General features: G+C 43.2%; 1 protein-coding gene across 1 annotated transcript; it reads right to left on the minus strand.

Moving 5' to 3' along the window:
* Positions 1–133: 133 nt before the first annotated feature.
* On the minus strand, positions 134–27969 carry GNL1 (G protein nucleolar 1). The gene is made up of 12 exons (XM_087708562.1): positions 27766–27969; positions 22058–22226; positions 20985–21121; positions 19776–19927; positions 15849–15920; positions 13046–13244; positions 11169–11264; positions 9698–9895; positions 6359–6537; positions 3669–3831; positions 3044–3184; positions 134–602 (listed from the first exon to the last, which is right to left on the minus strand). Exons 1-12 carry the CDS (start codon positions 27839–27841, stop codon positions 304–306), a joined length of 1881 nt encoding a protein of 626 aa, XP_087564688.1. The 5' UTR covers positions 27842–27969; the 3' UTR covers positions 134–303.
* Position 27970: the final 1 nt, after the last annotated feature.

The following is a 27970-nucleotide window of genomic DNA, read 5'->3' on the forward strand; positions in this document are numbered from 1 at the left end:
CCGCTTAGAGAGGGCTGTAAAGCACTGAGAAGCAGTATATAAGTCTAAGTATGCTATTGGTATTACAGACATCCCAGCATCTCCCAGCCAGCAGCTGTTACAAGAGTTCAGAACAAACAGGCTACGAATCCTCCTGTGTTCCTAATTCATCTCTCCACAGCCGCAAAGGTGGGCCAGGAAATAAACATCACCTTTATTGATATACAGCGACAGCTCCAGAGCTGGGGAATGCACAGCGGGGAGGGTGGCTGGGTTGGGCTGGGCAAATCTATCGCCCGTCCCTTAGTCCAAGAGGGGAAGCTACTAACATTCATCTTCCCCAAGCAAAGCAAACAAGTTCTGAGTGGGTACTTTTCCCTTTCTGGGAGGGGCGGACTGGCTGGGCCCACTCTTGGGGGCCGAGAGGGGCTCCTCCTCCTCTTCGCCTTCTTCATCAGCATCCCGGTCTTTCTCTTCATCCTCCTCCTCTCCCGAGCTGGAGATTTCGTCCTCCTCTTCTTCCTCCCACTCATTTTCCTCCGCAGAGCCCTGCTTGTCTTCTCGGCGATGAGCTTCCTGCAAAGCTGCAATCTCAGCCGTCTCGGGGTGATGCTCCCACATGGCTGCAGAGGGAACAAAAACAGAGCGGTGAGAAAACAAGGCATCCATCGCGAGGGACAGTCTTAGGCCAACTTCTATCTAGCCTATGCCACTATTCCTAGCAAGCCCTGATCACTTCTATAAAGCAGTCTTCTGGACTCTTTACGGAGTAGAGAGCCTGTAAGAGAGACTCTTTCTGCTGCAGAAAAAGGCTGAGCCTAGGTACAATGTTTATGCTAATACTGTGCATAAATCATTCCACATCATATGCTTCTGATATTCCCAGCAGGTAGGAAGACATGTCAAAATGACCTCTCTTTTGCCAAGCATTTAATGGTTCATTATTTTGAAAGCTGATTCTAATTTGGGTTTTCTTTGCACTAGTGATACTCGTTAAATTTTAATTGCGTGCCACCTTAAACATAGTCCAGAAGTTGGGGTACACACTGAATAATAAAGGCAAATATGATAGTGTATGTATGTATGTATGTATGTATGTATGTATGTATGTGTATATTGACAGAGAATGGAAGCAGTTAGCTTCCTCCCATAATTGGGGCATACCAGGGGTTGTGACTTTAAATATATACCTTTCTCCCTGGCTCAGCTGATAACGGATCAGAGCCTGTGGCTTAATGGCTAAGACGTCTGCCTAATATGTAATATAGCCCAGGTTCGAATCCTAGTAACGGTATGGCTAGCTAATGAGAGCTAAATAGCTTGAAATAGATCTATACTAGTCTCCCTTTATTTATTTATCAGCACAAATAAAACACAAATATAACAAAGGCAACAGTAAAAATATTGGGTTTCTGTCGTGATGGGCTCTTGTGACGAGCCGATTGACAGAGAATGGAAGCAGTTAGCTTCCTCCCATAATTGGGGCATACAAGAGGTTGTGACTTTAAATATATACCTTTCTCCCTGGCTCAGCTGATAACGGATCAGAGCCTGTGGCTTAATGGCTAAGACGTCTGCCTAATATGTAATATAGCCCAGGTTCGAATCCCAGTAAGGGTATGGCTAGCTGATGAGAGCTGAATAGCTTGAAATAGATCTATATTAGTCTCCCTTTATTTATTTATCAGCACACGCGCGCGCACACACACACACACAAACACACACACACACACACACACACAAACACACACACACACACACACATATATATATATATATATATATATAGTGTGTGTGTGTGTGTGTGTGTGTGTGTGTGTGTTCCAGCATAAATCCGGGAATAGGGCGGCATATAAATGAAATAAACCTAAACCTATAACCTATAACTCTGGAATGCCTCGAGCAATTTCAACCAAACCTGGTACACAGATGACTTACTCTCTGGAAAAAAATACGGGGGGGGGGGGGGGGGGAGAGACACCACTAACACCCTTGGGGGAGGGGTGTTCTGTTAAGATATAGCCTGTTGTGCCTTAAAATGGCTTCTACTGTACTGCTGTGAAATGGCTTCTACTGTACATCGCAGTGGAGTTGCCATGGTAATGGCTTCACAGTACTCCACAAGGTGGCTCCCTCTGGTAAGGGGGGAAATCCAACATTGGAAATTATGTTTGGTCTGGACATTTCCCTCCTATAAATAAATACCCGGGCAATGCTGGGTTATCAGCTAGTTATAAATAAAACCGGACAGGATGATGGTGTCTCTGAATACAAATTCTCACTCTCAATATTTATTTCTGAGATTTTTCTAGCATGGCTCAAATCATGACCACCCCTACACAGGGGTCAACATCCAAAAAATATATATGAAGGAATTCCATGGACGGTATTCCCACTGCTTGCATGGATCTTGTTCATGTCAATACCAGTACAGGTAGTCTTGACTTACAACCATTCCTTTCGTGACTATTCAACTGTGACCACGCCACTGGAAAAAAATGCGACTTACAATCAGTTTTCACGCTTATGGCTGTTGCAGCATCCTCATAGTCACGTGATCAAAATTCAGGTGTTTATGATGGTTACATTGCCACATTGTCCCCTTTTGCAACCTTCCCAGTCAGCTTTCGACAAGCAAAGTCAATGCAAGAAGTCAGATTTGTTTTAACAATCACGTGATTCACTTAACAACTGTGGCAAGAAAGGTCATAAAATGGGGCAAAACTCACTCGACAACTACCTTACTTAGCAACATATATTTTGGGATGGATTGTGGACATAAGTCGAGGACTACCGGTATTGAGAAAAGCAAGTGGGAATTTATAGGGATAGGACAACCCTTTCTGTCAATTATGCATGATTCCAGGCCAGCTAGATGTGAGTACTTCATAATGCCGGCCTATTTCCCTGGACCAGTTTTCTCCAGCCTGGAAACCTGCCAAAGATGCTGGATTCATTGAGAATTATAGAAGTCCCATTTATCTGAAGAGCACCGGGCTAGAGAGCACCCCACATCTCTTTAGAAGTGATGGAAAAATTGCTAAAGGACTTTCTTGTCGGAGACCTTTCTGTGACGTGTAGCCTGGAGATCGCATACAGACACAGAGCCGCCCGTCGACTGCGAGGCGTAGAAGACTGTTGGCTGCTCGGTAAACATCATTCCGGGCTCCTTTGGCTGTCTTGTAACCTCGTTTCTCAGCCCAGGCTGAAAACACAGAAAGGAGGGTGTGTGTCAGGGTTCCAAATAGCATCCAAATGTACATCAGAGTCCCAGGCAAAAGCTTCCTCAAAGTCCCAATTTATTAAGGGAGCCATGTTGGCACATCTGGGAAAACCTGAACCTGAATCCCACCCAGCTGAAAGTTCAAGATCCTGCCCCTACACCCACGATTCCATTACATGGTCCAATCTTTCACTGCCACACTGGCAGCTTCCACCCATCCAATTCCGGCCAGGTGCAGAGACAAAGGATGGCCTTGAGTTTCTAAGAAGAATGTTATTATGGCTACATATCACCTAACTCCATATAACCCCCCTTCCTATTTTCCCACAATAGAAAATGAATAGTAGAAAGTGTGGCAGGCCCCAAGTCCAAAAGAAAAGACGGCTGGCAGGCCTGACAATGTGCTGGTTAGAACCACACTGGACATCCAACTCAGCTGGACAAGTTGTTGCTTCAGCACTGTTACCTTCACATACATCCCAGGCACACCAAGGGGGTTCAGGCTTGCCGTGTTCGGCGTCAGGATGCCGCAGCTTGAGCAAGGCCTGCACCGGAATCCGGCTAGCCAAGAACCCCACAGAAGTATAGGGTTCCTGGATCTGGGAAATAGGGTAGATACCAGCCAATATCTGAAAATTAAACAAAAATAAGAAGGATTTATTGCTTGCCAGAGGTTGCTATTGGATTTACTCTGCAAATGTTGACAGACTAAAAAATAAACAATGGAGAAAAGGAGGGAGGGTTTTTTGGTTTTTTTTAAACAAAACATCAGCTCAAAACATCATCTCCTGCAGCAGAAGACTCATCTCCCAGCTAACAGCAACATTGAGTCATCCCGTGTCTCTTCCAACTAACACCCTTGAATTGCATAATAGACGCTCAGAAACAAAAAACTCTCCTTCTGACTTTTTTTCCTTCTTCTCCTCTTTATAACGTTTTGTTAGATTAGACAACAACATACAAAAATACAAAAGCAAATCGTAAGACGCTTTGTAGGGGAGGGAGAAAGGAAAAGAAAAAAAGTGTTGACTTCCGACTCCCCTTCTGTTGCAGTAGAATAAACCATTAATATCAAACCTCAAACTTTTTTGCTTTTCCAAAATAAATTATCCATTTCTAGAACGACAAATAAATCTATTCAGTAAAACCCAAAATTAAAGTTTCGTTTTTAAAAAATCTCTCCTTCAGTCTGATTAGGAAGCATGCAGGGAAATTGTGATGGGAAAACATCCAGTGGTGGGATTCAAATAATTTAACAACCGGTTCTCTGCCCTAATGATTTCTTCCAACAACCAGTTCACCAAAGTGCTCAGAAAGTTAACAACCGGTTCTCCCGAAGTGGTGCGAACTGGCTGAATCCCACCACTGAAAACGTCATGCTCTGTTCTATGATGATTAGAGTAGAAGGTTGTTGCCTTGTTAAAAATGCTCTGACCTAGGCATCACAAAAACACGAAGCCGACTCCTTGTCCCGATAAAACCTCTTTTATTTAGGTTAAAGGAAATTCCTCTCCAGCAAAATCCTGGCAAATAGTCTTTCATGAGATTTCACAACTACAGACCTTTATCAGGCTTGGAGAGCTGCAAGGCCAATATTTTTCAAATGCCACGCTGTAGCAGACAATACTTGGCAAGAAGTCAGGAACAGATCTTCACCCACATGAACTGAACTAATTGTCTCCTGCAAACTCCCCTCCCCTTCCGCTCCTCTTTTATTCCCTATGGGAGAGGCCATTCACCATCCACCTGTGCCTTTAATCCCAAATTAGCCCTTGTTCCTTAGCTGTTCCCTTCTCCTGGCAGCTTTGTGCATGCGCACATCGGGAACAGGCTCCAGCTGTTCTTCTGCCCCACTGATCTCCAACTCCGAAGGCAGCTGATAACTGTCAGCCCTGGCCCCCTCTCTGCCTCCGATGCCAAGCACTCATCAGAGCCTTCCCCAGACTGGCCCATGTTTCTCCCCAATCTCCTCACTGTCCGAGTCTGCCACCAGTTCCACTGGCTATTGGCAGGCCATAACAAAAAAATCAGTACTCTGCTCAGACTGAAATCAAATCTTTTCATTTTCTTAGAAGATGCTCCAATACAGGAGATCCTGGTTTGGGGTACTCTCACCAAAGAGCATCTGGGTGTCTCATCTTCTGCAGCCATGGAACATTCCCCTGCCCCAGCAGTGCAGCCTGGTGGGCAGCATACTGATTTTTAAGAAGGGAAAGGACTTTATTCTCTAATCATCATAGAACAGAGTATGATGTTTTTCCATCACAAATTTTCTTTTTTTAATCCATAAACATTTTGAATACAGTGTATTGTCATTTACAAAAGAAAAACAAAGAGAGAACCAAACAAAATGTTAACACATATACTAGTAACTCTAGTAATAATATAACAGAATACTTTTGGCTCAGTTTTTCTTTATATTAGCTTATATTATATTTATTATAGCTTATTCATAAATATGTTAATTTATATTAGCATATTTATAATTATAAGCCATCTTTATATTTAATTGATACATAGCAATAACCTCTCTTCATCTAATTTCTATCTCTTACCTCTAACCATTAAATTTATTTCATGTCAAGTAATATTCAGTGTCTACTTTGTCTTTTATTTTTAAAGTCAATGTATCCATCTCTGCACAATCTAATATTTTTCTAATTACATCCTCATCTAATGAAGTGACATCCGGTTCCCCCCTAGGGCCGTTTTTCGCCCTCTGCCTTTCCTGAAGCCTCTGGAGCACGAAAAACGGCCCAACACACAAACCAGAACTCCGTTTCCAAACTTCCAGTTTGCACGTTGAGTTGTTTTTCGTCCTTCCGGAGGGCGAAAAATGGCCTTAAAAGAAAGCCAAAGTCAGCTTTCCAGCGCATGCATGTGCACTGGAGCTGACAGGACAACACTCTGCGTGCCCTAACGAATGGCTCCACGTGCCACCTGTGGCATGCGTGCCATAGGTTCGCCATCACGGGTATAAGGAAACTTCCTATGTTCAATCCTTTATGTGCCTACTCATAAACTTTTCAGCATGTGCTCCCACACCATCGGGAGTTCGACAGAAACACAATTCACATTTATATTCACCTATAACCCAAGCGCTATTCCTGCTGGGCAGGAAAACTTTACTGACTTTTTCCCTTTTCCAACTCTTACCTGCTGTTTCCTGTCAACAAGAGACGGGAAGATGAGCCCTGGACAATCGCACAACTTGACCGTGGGTGTAAGGAAGTAGGTCTGGAAGTACTTAGTATGACCGGGAGTGCGGGAGACGCTCACCACTTTGCGGCCTACCAGCCCATTAATAAGGGAGGACTTGCCGACATTGGGAAAGCCTGTAGGGAGGTGGAAAGGGAAGGACAAATCAAAATGACTCTCATCATCATCATCATCATCTCCACCTTAATCAGAACTGTTACCATAAAAGGTTTGCTTGGGGGACCCTCCAGTTCTTCCACAAAACAAAACCTTGGGCCAGAAAGTCTGTCTCAACTTTCTTGCTTATTTATTACTAGCTGATAACCCAGCGCTGCCCGGGTATTTATTTCTCCTAATCCTGTATTAGACAGGAAAAGCCCTGATTTTGGCGACAAGAAGCGTCAAGAAAAGCGATACTACCTTAATTTCTAATGTTGGATTTTCCTCCTTACCAGAGGGAGCTCCTTTGTGGAGTACTGTGAAGCTGTTACCATGGTGACTCCACTGCGCTGCACAGAAATCATTTTACGGCAGTATGGTAGAAGCCATTTTAAGGCACAACAGGCTGTATCTTAGCAGAATACACACCCTGAAGGGTGTTACTGGTACCTTACCCCCACCGTATTTGTTTCCAGAGAGTAAGTAATCTGTGTACCAAGTCTGGTTGAAATTGCTTGAGGCGTTCCAGAGTTATGCTGGAACATACACACGTTAGATAGATAGATAGATAGATAGATAGATAGATAGATAGATAGATAGATAGATAGATAGATAGATAGATAGATAGATAGATAGATAGATAGATAGATAGATAGACAGACAGACAGACAGACAGACAGACAGACAGACAGACAAGATAGATGATAGATAGATAGATAGATAGATAGATAGATAGATAGATAGATAGATAGATAGATAGATAGATAGATAGATAGATAGATAGATAGATACAAATTGATATAGCAGAAATCAGCTTCTCTCTTTTTCTCAGCCTGCATGGTGCAACTTCCATCTATCCCAACTAACCCAAGGGTCTCCAAACTTTAACACTTGAATTCCTCAGCCAGCCATACCTTAAAGTTTCCAAGTTTGGAGACCCCTGAACTAAACCACTGCCAAGTTATCTTTTCATCCATTCAAAACCTTAGCCAAGAACAGAGGAGAAACTACAGTGGCTATATTTAACATCTGTAATCTGCAATTTATCATGCAGTACTGCATTTCAGATTTTTAGCAATTATTAAAGAAAACTTGGATTTAATGGACTGTTCCCGGGGGGAAGTGCCTATTCATCCCAAATGTCTATTAAATATAAGACTGTGAAATTCAAATCAATCCACATAACGGTGTCATGACACAAATTATGCAAACTAGTAATGTAGGTCAGCCTGCTTGATTTGCATCTGGAAGCCATGACGTAAATCAATGTCATTTGCATCATGATGCAATGTTACAAATTATGCAAAATGGGGCAAATAAGAAATGTACCGTAGCTTTTTTCTTTTATATATTTGCTGAGCGTCTTGTCTGGACTACTTTAAGTGCCATGAACTTGGCTATTATAGTATTTCAGAGGTGGGGAAATGTCTAGACAGAAATTCTGTCCACCATCACTTAAATGTTCTAAATAGCAGTCCACTAAATTGAGGTTTTGCTACACTACTGTCTGATCTCCCCTTCCCTTGTGAGGGGCTCAGGGTGGTTATCCTCATCACAATTCTATGAAATTAATTAGGTCAAGAGAGAAAGTTGGCTGCAACTTTCAGTCAAGAGATCCATGAACAAGAGAGAACTTGAACTCAAAATCCCACCAAGAGGAACCCATCACTTTAGCCAGTTACTTAGGCTGCCATTCAAAATTTGTTTACTTTGAAATAAGCCCTGTGAATTCAGTAGGCATTGGAGGCAATTCTCAACTTACAACAGATCATTCAATTGCCATTCGAAGTTACACTCTTTTAAAAAGCTACCTACAACCCTTTCTTAACATAATTGTCACCACCATTCCTGCATCACGTGACCACAATCCGGGTATTCGACAACCAACTTGCACTTATGACTGGTTACAGGATCTTAGTCATCCAGGTCATTGTTAGGAATATAATCTAACAGTTGGGTTGGCAATATATAAATCATGTAATAATGCTATACCTGTTTCTTTAAATCATACTGTAAAATGTGATTGGTTGCTGTTTCCCCAATCGGCCATAAGAGGGAGCCAGAATGATTGTTAGCTCTCTGTTTGTTAGATGCTGGGCTGATCTGATCTGAGTGCCGTGAGCTATTGTAAGTTTTGCAACTGCTAGCAAACTTTGAGTTCTGAACTGATTATATGATACTGGACTATGTTATTTGGATTATCCCTTAACTGAAAGACACTGATGACTGACTGTCTTATCCGTGTATGACTTGGACTGTTTGATGGACTCTGATACCTCTATTTCCACGAAAGTAAAAGCCTATTTAAACTGCAGTGTCTCTGTATGCTGGTTTGTGTGTTCTCCAACCCAACTCTCACAACGCTTCGCTGAATGTACTCGCTCTCCCAACGGGGAGCTTATCTTACAGTCATGGTTGTCCCAAAGGTGCTTTTTCAAGAGGCAACTGGACTTTCTTCATTTTTCTTTGTAGACGTTTCGCTTCTCATCCAAGAAGCTTCTTCAGCTCTAACTGGATTCTGAATCCTTCCATTCCATTCTTCAGTCAGAGCTGAAGAAGCTTCTTGGATGAGAAGCGAAACATCTTCAAAGACAATTGTTAAAATCCAGTTGCCTCTTGAAAAAGCACCTTTGGGATTGGTTATAAAGTGTTCTGCACTGATGTGAACATGATGTGCAATGGGGTTTATTTTATTTTATTTTTTTGGCTATTTCCTGGCCAGAAAATGCATAAACACAATTGGATATGCTGGATTTGTTTAATGACCATATGGTTGACTTAACAACATCATGTGATTCAATTAGCAACCGTGGTGAGTTGCTTTATGACCATTGTATTGACCACAGTCAAAGCTTCAAGCCAGGTCAGATGGTGCTTCAACTTACAACCACAACAACATACAACCAAAATTTCAGGCTTCATTGTAGTGATAAGCAGTGGGACTACCTATCCTTCCAAAAATTATGTATCTACCACCTATCAGTAACACACCGGTAACTTTGGTTTTGTATGCAAATCTGGACCTGTTGTAGTCTATGTCCTTCTTCAGCACCTGGAAAGCAATTCTGCTAAGACTCCTCCTCAAAAATAGTCCCGGAAATACTCCGTCCTGTTGAGTGACTTTAAGGGCAGACTCACCTACGCAGCCGACTGTCAAGATTCCGTCTTTGTAGAGTTCCTGGGAAATTCCACCGCCCTCCATAGCTACATCTGTCTGATGCTCCACCAGCACGGTCATACTTCGGTCATCCTCCTCATCTTCCTCAGAGTCATCCAGCAACAGGCCAGCACCGGCAGCATCCCGCTCAATCTTCTCTTTCCAGCTACTCAAGTCCACTGTCAAAAAGAAAGGTGAAATTACGATAGTAGCAGAAATGGCCAGCTACTTAAGTGTAGTGGAGGTGAAAGTGCTAGATTAAAAACCAGGAGACAGTTCTGCCTTGGGCCTGAAGCCAACTGGTTGGCCATTGTCCTTGTCTATCACACCAACCCAGGGGTGGGCTTCAAAAATTTCAGTAATGGGTTCTCGGCCCGGTTGCTGGGTGGCCATGGCCATGGTGGCCATGGCCTAGTCAGCCTCCTGCACCTCATTGGGGGCGGAGGGGTGTTTTCGCCTTCCCCAGGCTCCGGAGGCTTTCCTCTAGCCTCTGGGAGGGCGAAAACTGCTTACCCCAGGCTCAGAAACGGAGCCATTTCCAGCCTTCTGGAACATCCGAGAGGCCTGTTCTCCTCCCCCCCCCTCCCGGAGCCTCCATGCAGGCCCTGCACTTACGTCATATCCAAAACAGGCCCGGTGGAGACTCCTGGGTGGAGAGGGGGTAGTGTGGGATTTGGAGGTTCTCTGAACCGGCCATAACATTAGCTACGGATTCTCCCGAACCCGGGCTAACCCATAGCAGCCGACCCTTGCACCAACCCACTTTGTAAGGGACCTGCTAGGTGGGTGCCTTGAATTGTGCAAATACTGAGAGAAGGGGAAATAGAAATCTATAAATAAATAAATAAATAAATAAATAAATAAATAAATAAATAAATAAATAAATAAATAAATAAATAAATAAATAAATAAATAAATAAGAGCCAGTTTGTTCTAGTGTTTAAGGTGCTGGCCTAGAAACCAGGAGACTGTAAGTTCTAGTCCTACCTGCCGGCATGGAAAGCTGGCTTGGGCCAGTCACTCCCTCTCAGCCCCCAACTTACCTCAAAGGGCTGTTGTTACAAAGAAAATAGGAGGAGGAAGGAGTATCTTCCTCACCTTCAGCTTATAAAAATTATAAACATTAAAATTAAAATAGGCGATTTGCTGCTTAATATATGTCAAATTAAATGGAGGAAATCGGAATGTACATCTGTGATCTTGTTAAAACCATTTTACTTCAAATTTAGTGAGACTGGGGGATGCTTCTGAGTAGATGAGCTAAGCCAGAGCTTATTCTTTAGACAACTGAGCTAAAGGGCCTCAAGGAAAAGAAAATTGCTGATTTGCACCCTCAACTTTTGTCACTTTTTCTTGCTAGCCTGAAAATGAACCATCCTGGCGCTGACTTTTAGGAGAAAATTTTATCCCAGGTTAAAAATGGCCCAGCCCCCAACATGAGAGCAGTCGCACCTTTGCCCGCTGTGATAGTCTCGCAGGAGCTCAGGAGCTGATTGGGCCCCATAGCTGTGCTCCAGCCCTTTCGACGCTTCCGGCGTTTTTTGAATACTGCAAGGAAAAAGAAAGACAGAAAGTTCCAGGTTGAGATTCGAAGCCAACACTTTAGATTATATCTGTGACATGTGAAGAAGTGGATAGGGGAGGAATCAAGGCCACAAACCACCGAGGGTTCCTGGGAGTTTGGGAGGGGGGGTAGGGTAGAATATATAAATGTAACAAACTATTAACTGCCGTCTGTCGGAAATAGTGTAGGATCTCCTGCTTGGGAAGGCGGTTGGCCTAGATGACCTACAAGGTCCCTTCCAACTCTTAATCTATTAAAGTGATTCTGATTTTGTTTAGGTACACTGTTGGCTGCTCGGTTATTTTGAATACTGGTCAGAACATACAGAGGTCCAAATTATTCCAACAAACCCAGTTGCTTGTCTCCACATCAATATTTAAACTCGTTGACATTGTCAGGACGTAACATTTCCCTGACCCTGGCAGGTCAAAAAGAGAAACTACTAAGAAATCTCAGGATGCGGTTAAAGAAATATTCCAGAAGTTGAAGGCAAATCACTTCCATACAGGGAATCCTTGACTTATAAGCATAATTGAGGCCAGAATTATGGTCATAAGTCGTGCCAATTGTAAGGAGAGTCACCATGTCACTGGGCCCAATTTTAGCACTCTTCTTCTTGTTGTTCCTCTTCCTCTTCTTTTCTTCTTCCTCTTCCTCTTCTTATTCTTTTCCTCCTCCTCCTCCTCCTCCTCCTCCTCCTCCTCCTCCTCCTCCTCCTCCTCCTCCTCCTCCTCCTCCTCCTCTTCTTCTTCTTCTTCTTCTTTTGCAATTAAGCAAACATGGTAGTCAATAAGCAAACCTGCGGAACTTAATGGGCACTTTTGCCAAAGATAGGAAGTAAACGCCAATTTCTGATGGAAAAAAAAAACTGTTGCAAATCATGGTAACATGACTGTGGAATGCAAACAGCCATAAATGTGAACCAACTGCCAAGTGTCCCAAATGTGATCATGTGATTGCAGGGGAGGTGGGGGAGTGGCTATCCGAACTTTGAAATTGAGTCATAAGTAGGTCTGGGGAGGTCTGTTGTAACATACAGCAATTGCTAAGCAATTGGTCATAAGTTGAGGACTATCTGAATGATTGCAAAGAAGGCATCCTGAACATTTCATGTGGGTACCAGGAGCCACTTCGACTGGAGGGAATTCATTGTCTTTAACGACCAAACTGACAAGATTTGGCCAATGAACCAAAGACCTTTTCTATACCCTTTGACCTACAATTTGCCTCTTATAACAAAAAAAGAAAAGAAAAAACAAGCCATTATAACTAGCCCTCAATTTATGACCACAACTGAGCCCCTAATTTCTGTCGGTAAGTGAATTTTGCCCCATTTTACGAAATTTCTCGCCACAGTTGTTAAGCAAATCGCTGCAGTTGATAAATTGGTAAACTGGCTGTTAATCTGAATCTGGCTTCCCCATCGATTTTGCTTGTCAAAAAGTTGCAAGAGGTTGTTAAGACCTCAGGGAAATGGCAAAGGCCGTTAGTATGAAGTAGTTACCAAGCATCGATCACGGGGATGCTACAAAGGTTGTAAGTGTGGAAAGTGGTCATAATTCACTTTTTTCAGTGCCACTGTAACTTCGAACGGTCACTAAATGAACCGTTGTAGGTCGAGGACTACCTATATAATTCTGCTATTTCTCTCATAGGATACAGGGCTATGCTAAGCCTGTTGACAGCTCAGCCAATACAGAATTACACTGAACTGTAACATCCACTAGTAGCCATGAAAATATTATGAATATATGTGGGAAAATACCTGCACTGGGATCTTGGTCTTGCTGTGGGTAAGAAGTGAAACAGATCACGTGGATCTCAGGGAACCGACTCTTGAAATAATACTTCCAGGCCACCACCAAGGCTGGTGGGGCCAGATCAATCTTATTCAGTACCAAGATGAGGTTTCTCTTCATCTGCTTGGTGACAAACTCATAGAGGGCCGGGGAGAAGTTGATGACCTGAACAAGAAAGGTTTGAGAAAGGGAAAAGATAGAATGGGGAGATTTAGAAAAATAAGGCATCATTCCGATTTCAGTTTTCTAGAAATGATTATATGTGGTGTGTGTGTGTGTGTGCGTGTGTGTGTATATATATATATATATATATATTTATTTGCCTTTTCGTAATCCCTTATATCGGGTTGGAGTCAGGGCAATTGAATGGAGCTGAGTGTTTACTGGCCGGATGCCCTTCCTGTCGCCAATGCAGAGTTCACAGCAGATATTTTCTCATTTGTGTTCAGAGAGAGAAATATCTGCCGCTGCCTAGGATCGAACTCACAGCCCTCTGACTGCGAGGCGAGAGCTCCACCTCTAGGCCACGGCACCACTCAATTTTACAGAAAGGATGGTTTGCTTAATTTGCGATGACAGGAAACTGAAGGTGGATTTACAGCAATATAGCCTCATATCTGTTGGCCTTTTATTTCTTTCCAAACATTAATGAATACAGGCAGTCCTCGACTTACAACAGTTCATTTCATGACCGTTCGAAGTTACAACATCACTGGGAAAAGCCACTTACGGCTGTTTTTCACACTTACAACCATTGCAGCATTCCCCCCCCCAGCCGTGTGATCAAAATCTGGATGCCTGGCAAGTGACTCATATTTGTGACGGCTGCAGTGACCTAGGATCATATGACCCCTCCCCCCTTTTGCGACTTTCTGAAAGGCAATGAGGGAAGCCAGATTCACTTAGCAACCATGCTGCTAGCTTAACAGCTACAGTGGTTCACTTAACAACAGTGACAAGAAAGGTCGTACAATGGGGCAAAATCCACTTAACAGCTGTCTCACTTTGCCATGTAAATTTGGGGCTCAATGTTAGGGTGACACTCAGTTGTGGTCGTAAGTCGAGGATTACCTGTACAGGACAGCTAAACTAGTTGTTGCTGTATGCCTTTTCCCCTTTCTAAAGGTGTGAAGGGACAATGCCCCGGGATGTGCATGCCTCTGCATTCCGTTCTCTGCACAGTCTGGACTTATGCAAAATTAGAATCCCATATGTTAACATGAACACAAATGTGGCTTTTTAGATGCAGTTAGTAATTTAAATCTAGGCTTCTCTAAAAACAGTGCCTGGAAACAGTGATTTCCTTTTGGCCTCAAACAAGTAGCCTTTATTATTTTTACAAATAACTCAAGGTAGTAAACATATCCAACATACCTTCCTCCTCCTATTTTCCCCACAACAACAATTTGCCTTATAAGGTGGGTTGGGCTGAAAGAGAGTGACTGGCCTAAGCTCACCAGCTGGCTTTCATGGCAAAGATGGGGCTTAAATCGAGGGTCTCCCACCTTCAAGCTTGAGCCATGAAACCAGACTGTCTCCCATTTGTAACCATTTGCCTTCTTAGCTGAGGCTGATTGATTCTGCCATCCAGCGACATTTCTAAGGACAAAGGTCAACCTCTCCGGCTTTAATTTCCACTAGACAAACAGTGACTCATTGGGTCATCAGATCATCCTTTTTTAGATATTTCCTTTCCAGATGCGTCAATGCCTTCAACAGTGGCAGAGCTTCCTAATGGGCTTGAAAAGATGCATCTGCCTTGAAAGCACTCATGCGTTGAACTGCATAGCACAGCCAAACGTCAGGAGGGGACTGCAGGAAATAATATTTTATGACATTTTGTATGATGTCATAAAATGCTTTACGATAATTTTTATGTCACAAAATCTATATGTTTAAATCTCTCTCTCGCTCTCTCTCCGCCCCGCCCCCCCCCCCCCCGGTGTGTGTGTTCTAGCACAACTCTGGAACACCTCGAGCAATTTCAACCAAAGTTGGTACACAGATGACTTACTCTCTGGAAACAAATACTGTGGGGGGGTAAGACACCCCCAACACCCCTCGGGGTGTGTGTTCTGTTATGATACAGCCTGTTGTGCCTTCAAATGGCTTCTACTGTACAGCGCAGTGGAGTTGCCATGGTAACGGCTTCACAGTACTCCACAAGGGGGCTCCCTCTGGTAAGGGGGAAAATCCAACATTAGAAATTACGTTTAGTCTGGACATTTCCCCCCTATAAATAAATACCCAAACAACGCCGGGTTATCAGCTATGTTTTATAAAATTTGCTACATTTCAAATCATGTAGTAAATTTTAGATTTTGGATGAATTCTGTAAATCAGCCCATTTTAGATATCTTGGTTGGAAAGGTTTACTCTATGCTGCACTATTCCATCCAGTTAAACGGTTAGAGATACAAGAGTTTTAGTAGTATATAGATAGAGGTTATACCACAGGGATGGGCTCTTCTATCTGGTGCCCCTATTACTGTCTATTGTCTCTTGGTGAATAAAAACTTCTTCATTCCATCATTTGAAAGGGAAAGAACTCTGTCCATTAGGGCAGAGTGAAGGATCAAACATCTCCAGATCTTTAAAGCCTGGATGAATAAACAGCATGTGAGTTCACAACTACACAAGAAAATTTTAAAAAATGCAAATAGAATGCCAACATCTGATTCTTCCATGCCACTCTATAACACCTGCTGAGCAATTTTGGGTGAATCTAAATCCACGGAAAACCGCAACAGTCGTCAATAGGAGTCTCACCGGGTGTCGAATGTCTGTAATAAGCAACACAATGTCTGACATCTCCAGGACACGCCATAGCTGCTTCCACGTCTAGAAAATAAATTAAAACATTTTTTTAAAAAGTCTTCTGAAGAATTTATCTTCCCCCAATGAGCCAGACACAACACCCCTGACCAGACTTTGGTTACTAATAGAAAAGAACATTTGTAGCTCAGGATTGAACTGTGTTATACCCCGCTAGCAGAGCTGGCAGCAGATTCGGGCAGTGAGGAGGTTGGGGAGGAACATGGGCCAGTCCTGGAGTCTGGGGAAGGCTCTGATGAGGGCTCTGCGTCGGAGGCAGAGAGGGGGCCAGAGCGATAAGCCAGTTATCAGCTGCCTCCAGAGTCAGACATCAGTGAGGCCGAAGAACAGCTGGAGCCTGTTTCCAGTATGCGCATGCACAGAGTTGCCAGACGAAGGGAACAGCTAAAGAACAGGGGTCGACTTGGGAGTAAGGCCACAGATGGACAATGAATGGCCCCTCCCAGAGGAAATAAAAGAGGAACGAAAGGGGAGTGGAGTTTGCAGGAGAAAATTAGTTTGCTTAATTGGTTCGTGACTCTCCAAGACTCCTTGCCAAGTTTTGCAGATAAGGGCCTGTCAGCTCTCCAAGCCAGATAAGGTCTGTGACTGTAAATCCTCCCTTGAAAGACTTTGCTGGGTGTGAATGAGCAGAATTCACAGTAAATTAATAAAAGGGTTTTTAGCTGGGACAAGGAGTTTGCTTCATGCTTTTGGGCAGCCTCGGTCAGAACAAACTGCTCTCTGAGCTTGGTTGTTTTCTTGAAGAAGTTTCATTACTCAAACTACATAACAGTGTTAGAAATTCCCTAATCAAAAAACTACCAACTCAGACAATCAATACAGTGGTAAATAACAGCCTAATCAAGGAACCACTAAGGACACTCCTACCAATCCTGTCAACATGTATGTAAACAGTGAACAAACCCTACCCCCATTCTAACATTGATGATGTTACCTAGTCGTGTATTGAAACAACTGCAAGAAAGCAACTAAGTGCAGAGGACCCTACAGATTTTGTGTCCCTTTCAACTTTTATAATTAGTATTATCCAATCAATCCTACTCCTCGGTACAGGGTTTCTTCAAAGAATCTACAAATACAAGAACAGACATCCCCAAACCGATGCCTCTTCTCCAATTGCATGGACCATCAAGACTGATGGACAGCCTGTGACCACTGCAAATTAAAGGAACTGAATCCAGTGTCCCAGGTTCGTGAAGAGGAAGAATCAGCACAGGCACACCGAATCATTTGGCATCTATGACATGTAACGTATGCATTTTACTAGCTTTTTGTTAATGTGCCGTAACAGTTTCATTTATCTATGGAAAAAAGCCTACATCCAAGCGTAATAAACATGCAAAGGCCATGAGATTTTTCCATTCTGCTATATTGTAGCTTCTTGTACAGAAATTGAGGAATATATCCTGGATAAAGAAGACAAAGCGATGGATTTCACTAACAGGATCAAATAGTTATGTATTTGTTTCAAAATCATCACTCCAGTATTCTCCCTCCCCCCACTCCCCAAAAAGTGAGAGATGCAGCAAACAGTATTGGTATAAACTAAATGTAGTTACATCTCCCCCCCCCCCCCCGGTCTATTATGTTCTGTCTTTAATTCCCAGTTATCTCTTCTTTCTGTTTCTGTGCTTTGGGTGGCACTGTTTTCCCAAGAACATGCATGCAGTTAGCTAACTAAAGCAGTTAGACTTAGAATAACTTTATAGTCACTTTAAACGTACACTAATCGGCATACATTAAAATGAGATTTCGTTGCATACAGCTCTCAAAGGGCCACCACTCCAATATACACAACACAGTCTAGTCCGGATGGATACATGAACATGGTGAGAAAAACGAATCTTACGAGTTTACCAGATGGATGGCATAGGGATCACAGCTATTACAGAATCTGCTAGTCCTGCTAGAAATACTTCCAAACCTCCTCCCAGAGGGGAGCAACAGAAACAGACCGTGAAGTGGGTGTATGGGGGTCTCTAACAACGCTTTGAGCTCTAAGCACATAGCGACTACAAGCAGGATCCTGAATAACAGGCAGGGAGCTTCCTATAATCTCGGCTGTCCTAACCACTCTCTGTATGGACTTTCTATCTGAGGCACTGTCGCCACCAAACCAAAAAGTGATGCGGTTTGCTAAAACGCTCTCACTCGTGCCTCTGTAAAAAGTGGTCAGGACAGAAGGAGAAAGATGTACTCTCCTCATCCGACACAGGAAATGCAGACACTGGTTTGCACGTTTCACTAAGGATGACATATGGAGAAGCCAATTCAGATTGTTAGTGATCTGCACCCCCAGATACTTAATACTTTTGACCACCTCTATGGCTGCATCCTTGAGTGGAGTATGACCATGCCAGCTCTTTCTAAATGTAATTATGTATCCTATACATAAGAAGAAACTTTCACACAGACCAGATTCAAAGCTTGCCCAAAAGAGAAAAGAGAACAGCATTTTTCAACCCTGGCAGTATTCTGTGTCCTGCCAAAGGACACAGATACCTAAGTAGCCCCTTGGGCTTTGCAATGATACCATCACTGACAAGTGGACAGCTTAAATACAGGTAGTCCTTGACTTAAGACTGGTCACTTAGCAACCATTCAAAATTACAACAGACCGCCGAGACACACAAACCGAAAAGATATTTACAACTCAGATTCGAAATCCTGTTGGCTGCCCCGTGTCCCCGCCAAACCAATTAGAAGATGGCATTTTAGGCACTGGCCTGCATTTAGGGTGTTTGTAGCATCCCACCGTCATGTAATTATGATTTTACAGGGATTTTTACCAGAACCCGGCAAATATTTCCAGTTTCCAGCAAAAAGCGCCCATTGTGGCCAATGGGTTCACTTAAGGAGCCATGGGCGCGGAGGGGTTAGAATGCAGTATTGTGGGTTAACTCTTCCCATTGCTGTTCCCGACTGGCTCAAGGTTGACTCAGCCGTCCATCCTTCTGAGGTGGGTAAAATGAGGACCCAGATTGTTGGAGGCAGCATGCTGATTCTGTAAACTGCTTAGAGAGGGCTACAAAAGCACTATGAAGTAGTGTCTAAGTGCTATTGTTATTAATGATTGCGCCATTCACTTAACTGCAGCATTCACCTAACAACTGTAACAAATTTAGTTGATCATGTGGATGCCTCAGCTTATGACTGGGTTTGGGTTTTTTTTTTTAACTTATGGCACGTGTTAGCCATGGATCACCGAGGTGGCTGGCTTCCTCTGAAAGGAATTTTTTCGGGCAGTTTTATCTTTACCCATGGGACACCTGAATGTTGGTAGGCATTCAGGGGAGGCTCCTTTCTTGCCCCTACGTGGTTTATTCACTCATGGGGATCGAGCCGCCGACCTCAGCGGTGCGCAGGCCAAGTGTCTTACTTATGACTGTTATAATGTGCCACAGAAATTCCAGGATCCGTTATCCGTTACTTGGTCGAGGAGTACCTGTACTCAGTCTTGCCTTGCATTCTGCACATATGTGCTAGTCGTTCCCTACTCTAGGGGGTGATGCTCATCTTCGTTTCAAAGCAGAAGAGCCAGCGCTGTCCAAAAATGTCTCCGTGGTCATGTGGCCAGCATGACTAAACGCCAAAGGCACAGGGAACGCTGTTACCGTCCCCGTTTTTCTACTTGCATTTTTACATGCTTTCGAACTGCTGGGTTGGCAGAAAGTGGGATAAGAAACGGGAGCTCACTCTGTTACACGGTACTAGGGATTCGAACCACCAATTCTTTTAGAGGTTTAAGGCATTCATTTTCTTCCCCAAAAGAGAAAGCAGGTCCCAAATGCATTCTGGGGGCTTCAAATGGGCTTCAAATGGGGGTGATGATGCAGCTTCGAACTTCCAAGGGCTTACCTCCAGATTGTGCTCAAAGTAACTCAACTGGTTGGGCTGGAATGTACTATAGATATTCTCAAGATATTCCCGGAAACACTTCTCCTCTCGGGCCAACAACTGATCCTTGCTCATTTGGTAATTCCAAGGGGGCCGTTTAGGAAAATCTAGTACTATTGAAAAAAGAAAAACACAAGAAGAGTCAGGAAAACTTGCCGCCATGACGAAGGAAGTGAGAATAAAGTTCTGAGAGGTCACAAATATTCTGAATCAAGAAATGTACACAACGTCTTATGCTCTTCCTTCGCTAAGACTGCATCTGAAAAATCAGGCAATGCAAGTCAAGTTAGAGAAGGGAGAGAAATGCCTTGATAAGCAGTTCTGTGGTTGCTACTGTAATGACATTAAATTAATTTTGATTGAGAAGGAAGAAGAGACCTCATCACAAGTGGTCCTCGACTTGCAACTAGTCATTTAGTGACTGTTTGAAGTTACACAATGGCACTAAAAAAAAAAGGTTATTTATGACTATTTTTCACACTTACGACGGTTGCAGCATCCTCATGACCACTTGATCAAAATTCAGACACTCGGCAACTGGCTGGTATTTAAGACGGCTGCAGTGCCCCAAGCAAAGTCAACAGGGAAGCCAGATTCACTTTACAGCCCTGTTGCTAACTTGGCTATTGCAGCGATTCACTTAAACAGCCGTGGCAAGAAAGGTCGTAAAATGGAGCAAAACTCACTTAACCACTGTCTCGCTTAGCCACAGAAATTTGGGGCTCTGTTGTGGTCAAGGACTATCTGTATTAAGAATGGGAAAATGGTAAAAGGCTCTTAATTTAGCATCAGCGCAATTGGGCAAAACCAGGATCTGGAATCCGAAACCAGCCCTTTCCCAAATTCATGGCCTCCAGATATTCTTGGGATTGGAACTCCCAATTTTCTTCAGCCAGCAGGCCATTTGTTGGGGAAAAAAGCCCAGTTAAGAGATTTATGCTGCGTTTAGAAACAGACGGAGGAGCAGAATGTTTGTGCTGAACCTTCAGACCCCTTCATGCGTTTCAGGTAATTAAAAGCTCCTCGTCGTAAATGGTTCTCCTGCCTGAAGCAAGACCTCCAGAGACGAGGAAAAGTAGTTTGTTAAGAACAAGAAATGGCCCAAGAGAGGGAAGCCCTTCAGATTCACCCACCCACCAAGAAGCTTTTCCTTGATCATCTTCACCCTACCTGAGCCAGTCTTGTAAACATCTTCTATGTCCACCTCTGTCTCAATTTCTGGCACCGGTTCCAAGATTTTCTCCCGGGCAATTTTTTTCCTCCGCTCCACTTCCTCTCTGCTTTCCCGCTCAAAGTGCAGCCGGTATCTTTAATCAGTAGAGAAAATATATAATGGTGTTGTGTGTCTGTGTGTGAGTATGTATTCTAGCATAACTCTGGAATGCCTCAAGCAATTTCAACCAAACTTGATGACTTACTTGATGGAGAAAAATACTGTGGGGGTAAGACACCCCTAACACCCCTCGGGGTGTGTGTACTGTTAAGATACAGCCTGTTGTGCCTTAAAATGGCTTCTACTCTACTGCCGTAAAATGGCCTCTACTGTACAGCGCAGTGGAGTTGCCATGGTAACAGCTTCACAGTACTTCACAAGGGGGCTCCCTCTAGTAAGGGGGAAAATCCAACATTAGAAAATTACATTTGGTCCAGACATTTTCCCCCTATAAATAAATACCCGGGCAATGCCAGGATATCAGCATTTAATAAAAATCTAACAACGTCATGAAGTCTGATAGTCACTTCAGAGATAAATCTCAACCAATATTTAGAAGAGATCAAACTGATCTTTTCTAACACTGAACAATGGATGCCAGACCAGAAATCAAGCAAACAAGCCCCAAGAGTTTCATCTTTCCGTAACTAGGTGTCCCCTGTATATGTTGTGATGATGACTCCAGGAATTCCAACCAGCAGAATGAAGCCTGCGAAGATCTACAAGCACAAGTGAGGTAGTCCTCAACAGAGAACTTCAGATGACATGGGCATGTTCTGCTCCTCTCCAATTGCCTTATAGTATGGGTGTCAAACTCGCGGTGTCAGGTTGCCATCACGTGACATATCGCGATGTTTCCCCCACCCTCTGCAGAGCTGGGGTGGGCATGGCCCTGTGTGTGTGACGCATCCGGCCCGTGGGCCATCAGTTTGACACCCCTGCCTTACAACTAACCCTCATAATGGAGAATGGCAGCCTTGGGGGAAGGTGACCTTAAATGCTTGTTCACTCAGAAATCCTGGATTATTACCTGTTGGGATCATAGCCTCGTTCACCCGGCTTGCGGATCTGAGGCTGCTGGTTGAGCTTGCGAACCTGCAGAGAGAAAGACTCGCTATCCGACGTGTCCGTGTGCTCCTCGTGTCGATCATGACTGCCGCTCCGGCTGTTTGAACTTGACCTCACGCCATCTTGAAAGCCTGGAAAGACAACAGAGGGAAAACCCAAGAAAGAAAGTTAGCCCATCTTACATGGCGGTCACAGTAGTTTTGTTCAAGAACGATTGCATTCGACATTATGGTAAATTACAGGACAGATGCAGGCTATTTAGTTCTCTTCAGATTTTCAAAGTCAGACCCCAATCAGTCTTAGCCAGCTTTGGCTTTGTGTGCAAGCTGCACAGCCTAGTCCCATGACGGCAAATCTAGGGCATGCATGCTACAGGTGGCATACGGAGCCCTCTCTGCGGGCATGCAAGCTGTCGCCCAGCTCAGCTCCACCATGCATGTGCATGTGCCTCCTGCCAGCCAGCTGAATAGGAGACATGTGCACATGTGCAGGAGGTAGCGCGGGGTGTGTGTGTGTGCTGCCCCCACAGCCTGGTTTTGGTCGCAGGAGGGTTCAGGGAGGCCTGCTAGGCCCAAAACATGGTGTGGGGTCACATGCATGCTGGGGAGCATGTGGGTGGGGCCAGCCAGCGGTGGGATTTGAAGGTTCTCCAAACCGGCCATAACGTTAGCTACGGGTTCTCCTGATCCCGGGCAAACCCATAGCAGCCCCCCACCCCTGCATTGCCGGGGGGAACAGCCTTAACATTCAGGACGTCTAGATTCTAGTTCAAACCTGAAGAATCAGGGATTTGAAGCAGGAGAAGGGAAATGGGAACCTAGATACAGACAATAAAAAAAATGGAATCCAGACTGCCGGAGATTCTACCCATATTTTCTGGGATTGCAAGGTGATATTGAAAGCAAGGAAACATAACTAGAATAAAAGAAGCTATTTGTGGTCGGGGAAAGGAGACTATTAGAGAGAGAGAGAGAAAAATCTACTTCCAACAAATACAAGGAAAGCTAGGGAAGAAGGGAGAGGGATGAGACAATCATTGGCAGATTGTTTGGATTTGCATTGTAAGATTCTGGATGAGCTCAATACTTCGACCTTGACGGGAGAAGCACAAAGAATCATTGTCAGAAAGATTGCGTAACAGGTTTCCTAGATATTATGATTTTTCCACTCAGTAGACAGAGAGATGGGGCACAGCAAAGAAGGAGGGGTGAGCATTCTTGCTCTCAGCTACTCCCACCCCTCCATATATCTAGACCAGTGTTTCTCAACTTTGGCAGCTTTCAGTTGTGTAGGCTTCAACTGGGAGATTGTGAGTTCTAGTCCCACCCTAGGCACGAAACCAGGTGGGTGATCTTAGGCTGGTCACTCTGTCTTAGACCTAGAAAGGATACAAGGGCAAATGACTTCCAAAATCTCACCAAGAAAATTACAGGGACTAGACCAGGCTGTTGCCTCATTTAATTTGAAGGCACCAACAATAACAACGAAAGGATAGTAGCAGTTTAATTAAAGGAGCCTTCAAGCATTAATTGGTTAGCTATAGATGGCAAGAGACTCCATGTGGATCAGGATAACAGTATCTGGCTTGCAAAAAATTCATATAACCATGCATGGTAACAAAGAGCTGACATTTTTCTGCCTCTTTGCTGCCATCTAGGGATCTTCCGGAATAGTACAGCACTGACCTGATAATTTCTGTATATTAAATGGGCAAAATAGGAGGGGAACCCTGTTTTTGAGGAGGGGGGGATCAGCAGGAGCTAGTAGCACCTTTTCCAACCAACATACTTTTTATTAAAAGCCATAAGCTTTTATGAGATGGAACTCTCTTTATTACATGGACAGATGCATCTGATGATAAGTTGCAGTTGGTGAAAGCATATGTCTTTTACGGTAATAAATTTTTGTACAGATGAGCAAGTAAGTTATGATACCATGAAAATGAAGTAAACTAAAAGAGAATGGAAATACTCTCAACATCTAGATTGCAAATGCAAAACTTGGCTGCAGGAACTACAATTATAGAGAAAGTAGACAGCCAAGATTGCTTCTCAAGAACAGCTCCTTCAGATCACCGTTTTCTTTTTAATTCAAACACTGCCATGTTATTCCTTTTTCCTTTAATCAGAATGCCCATTTTGAGAAATCAAGCAAACTCTTGACAATCTTGAGTTATGCAGACCGACTCATCAAAGAAATGTAAACTCTTTTTCAGCTAAGACATGTAAAAAAAATAAATTCAAGTGTATGACAGGGATATTTCATATGACGAAGATGTGATAATAAAGCCTCCTACAAGTTCCGCTCAACTCCTAGAACAGGGTGTTTTAAACCCGTATCTGCCAAAGGTTGATGGTTGCCATGAGAGACTTAAAAAAAGTCCATCATTAGAGTTTTTGCCTCCTTTTTTTCTTTTTTTGTAAACTAACGGGTTCTGCACCCTGAACATTTTTGAAAATGCTCATCTTAGACATTTCATGGACTAACCCATCATTTTTGTGGGGAGGGGTAAATAATACAGAAATTGTCATCTTTTTTGTGACTTCCCAATCTAGTTTTCAGTTATGAGATTTCCCAGTGGCCTCCCCTCCTCATACAAACTGCGTCTGACCTTGCTTAACTTTGTGGGCTTGGCTAAAGCTAGTCTGGCTCTATTCCCTGTAATACAGGAGCTATCAAAGCTCCTAATCATGATGACATTATATAAAGCCACACTGAGCAATGTGTCCTTCTGAATCCTTCTAAATATGTCTATTAACCAGTTGTGGCTCTGAATTGTGGAAATATCTCTGCATCTTTACACCCTTTCCAAATTCCTCACATTGGCAGCAATGCGGGTTGCTAGCTACTCAGACCTAAAAAGCTTAAACTTTTTAAAAAGTTAGGCAATGGAGATGTTGCCTTTGCTGGGTGGTTCTCAAACTAGGATGAATTGCAAGCAACCTACACTTCCAGTTCTCTCAAAGGGCTGAAGATCTATGTGTATTCAAATGCCTTTTTGCCAAGATACTCTGTTATTTTGGCAATTACTGTCTAGCCTTAACTTGAACCTTGCTGGAAACTAAGCAAATATTGCTTAGACTGTTTTTCTTTTGAAAAATGTTGTTTGTGGTTTTATATTACCAGAACTGACACCTTACCATTTTATCTATTTTGAATTGCCCTGGAAGGACACTGCTGTGAAAAGCTGCCCAAAAATATGTTCTTGGCACTGTTTGAATTGAATGTGATGCAGTTGCTAGACTCTAGTGTACTACAGAAAAGAGATTATTATGATCATCAGTTAAAGGACACACGCCTACTTTCCCTCTTTCTGTTATGTGTTTGAATGCTGCCAGACAAAAGTTTTGCTCCCAGCCAGCTGCCCATTTAATTCCCTGCAGTGTTATTTCAGTACTATTACCACACAATTCATAACCCTCCAAAAGCTTTTGTCATCCTACTCCCCGGTGGTGAAGGCTTAGCTTTTTCCAAAGTGTTGTGCACAGTAACCATTTACATTCCCCCACTTCTCTCTCTCCTAATTATAAAAGCATTGCTCTCCTTCGCAAAATGTCCTTGGTTACTTTACCCGACTACATCAAGAGGCTCCAATGCTTCCCTTTTGCTCCTTCTTCCGAAGATGCTTAAAGTCAACAAAATCTCTCGAGCAGCCTGGACCACTCCTATTTTTAAATATACCCACACCAGAAATTATTGCATTATTTGGTTTTGAATGGCTGACGATTACTCAGTTATACTACCTAGTGACAAAGTCGCTCATGCAAATTCATTCTTAAGTGACTTTTTTTAGTGATGCCCACACATGTCTGTCTGTTAGCAGAAAGCGCCACATTTCTGTAGAGAAATATTACTGCAAGACCTGACTCTGGAATGAAAGCTTGGGCTGACATATGCATCACCGTCAATCATTATGAGGAAGAATATGGAACACGTCTGTGCAATTGGCAACCCACCACCCTAAACACTGAACATTCGTCATGCACGACAGGCCATGAACGGCTCAACACACCTCTTGGTTCTGCAACCCCATCTGCTTTCCTTCCAGCCCCTTAAGAGATAGATCCCACTTAGCTTGGCAGGGAGTTGCAACATACACAGGCATCACATGAAATCTAAAAACTGCAATCCTAAACAAAATTCCATGCAACAGACACATTGTGCAGGAGGACACAGGATTGCTGCCCCCATAAAAATCTTGGATTTGTGACAACCCATCCAGTACACATGACATTCTTAGCATTGCTATGTTGTTCGTTACATTTCTGTCCCACCCCATTTTCAAGGTACTTTGAATAGTTTCCCTCATCTCCTATCCTGTCAGACACACAAAAACTCTATGAAGTAGGTCTACTTCAAATCTTTGGCCCAAGGTTACTTACATTTGAACACAATGTAGTACATTTTAATTATTGCACCATATCCATTTTCTCTAATATTAATTCTCCTGTCTTCAAAACTAAAGCCTTTTACAAGGAGGTTGGGAGATATTTATATATATATATATATATATATATATATATATATATATATATATATATATATATATATATATATATATATATATATATATACATACATATATATATATATATACATATATATATATATATATATATATATACATATATATATATATATATATATATATATATATATATATATATATATATATATATATATATATATATATATATATAAACTAGGAATAAAATTAAATGAAACAGGAAAAAAGTAGAATATAATGAATGCCTATAGTCTCTCATATATATTTCTAGAGGTAAGTGCTCTTTCCCATGTCTGAAGTATATTTCTTCCCCTCAGTTTCAGGGAAGAGGTTGTACCTATGAATGGGATAAGTAGTAGTTCTAACTAAGTGGGAAAAAGAGAGAGTGATATAATACCCACTGCATTGCAGATATTAGGGCAAAGAAATCCAGCTTTACAAAGAAACGGTTATCTCCCAAGTATAGCTTAGAGGCCAAAGGAAAAGTCATTCTGCAAAGATTTAGGAAGATGGCCTGGATTTATTTTGACCGAGATTAAAGCGAGGAAAGTAGAAGTGGGAGACTGCTGCTTTTTCTCATGTGCCCAAGAGGTAGATGCTCTTCATTCTGTCATTAAGCTTCAAGAAAAAGTTGACATTTATGTGCAATTGCACTGTGGACACACTGCCACTTCCCTAGCAGTTGTCTTAGTTAAATTTGGGCCAGCATTCTTTTTTTTTGGGGGGGGGGGAAATGTGCTTCAGTTTTTCCAGTAGACAAAACGAAGATGTCAAGTGCTTTCTAAATATTTTTTTGCGGAAGGCTTTTGTTGTCTCCAATTCATTTCTCTCCATATAACCCCAAAAAGGAGGGAATGGAAAGGTCACACTTCTCTCCCCGCCCCCCCCCGCCCCAAATGAACCAACGCTGCTTTAAGAAGAAGAGCTGCCCATGGGCGCCTATGGGTGATCATGAGATAAGGGGCAACTCCCTTCCCCTCCAAAACGCTATGGGATATCCGAGGGAGAGGAAGGGATGGGGATAATCCAGGTGCTAAGGACAGTCCTGCTCCTACATATTACCTTAAGGAGGAAGGGGAGATAGGAAGATGATCCAGATGTTTCTTGGAAGGCGCCCCGCCCCCCCGCCCCGATTCTCCCCCCCCTCCCCACTCCTCTCTCACCCTGCCGCTTTCGCTCGCGTTTATCCTGCAGCTGCTTCTTCTTCTGCTTAGCGCTGAACGGCCTCTTGCGGGGCATGTCCTGTCCCGGCTGCCGTCCCCTCCTCTTTCCGCTCCTCCAACAGCACCGAACTCGCAGTCCCGGAGTGGGGGGAGAGGGGAGGAGCTACAAGAAAATTACTCCTTCGGCGGGGAGAAAAGGAACCAA

Source organism: Thamnophis sirtalis, unplaced genomic scaffold (genome assembly GCF_051295495.1).
Source record: "Thamnophis sirtalis isolate CommonGarterSnake01/CBP01778 unplaced genomic scaffold, rThaSir2_p1.2 scaffold_3, whole genome shotgun sequence".
NCBI lineage: Eukaryota > Metazoa > Chordata > Lepidosauria > Squamata > Natricidae > Thamnophis > Thamnophis sirtalis.

Bases quoted from the DNA above. Each gene is read 5' to 3' on its own strand.
- GNL1 (XM_087708562.1), bottom strand. From the start codon at position 27,841: ATGCCCCGCAAGAGGCCGTTCAGCGCTAAGCAGAAGAAGAAGCAGCTG. The intron at 19,928-20,984 runs GTAGGGTGAAGA...TTTTTTCAATAG, and splicing joins TGTTTACAAGACTGGCTCAG to TACTAGATTTTCCTAAACGG. The intron at 15,921-19,775 runs GTAAGCCCTTGG...TTTATTTTCTAG, and splicing joins ACTTTGAGCACAATCTGGAG to ACGTGGAAGCAGCTATGGCG.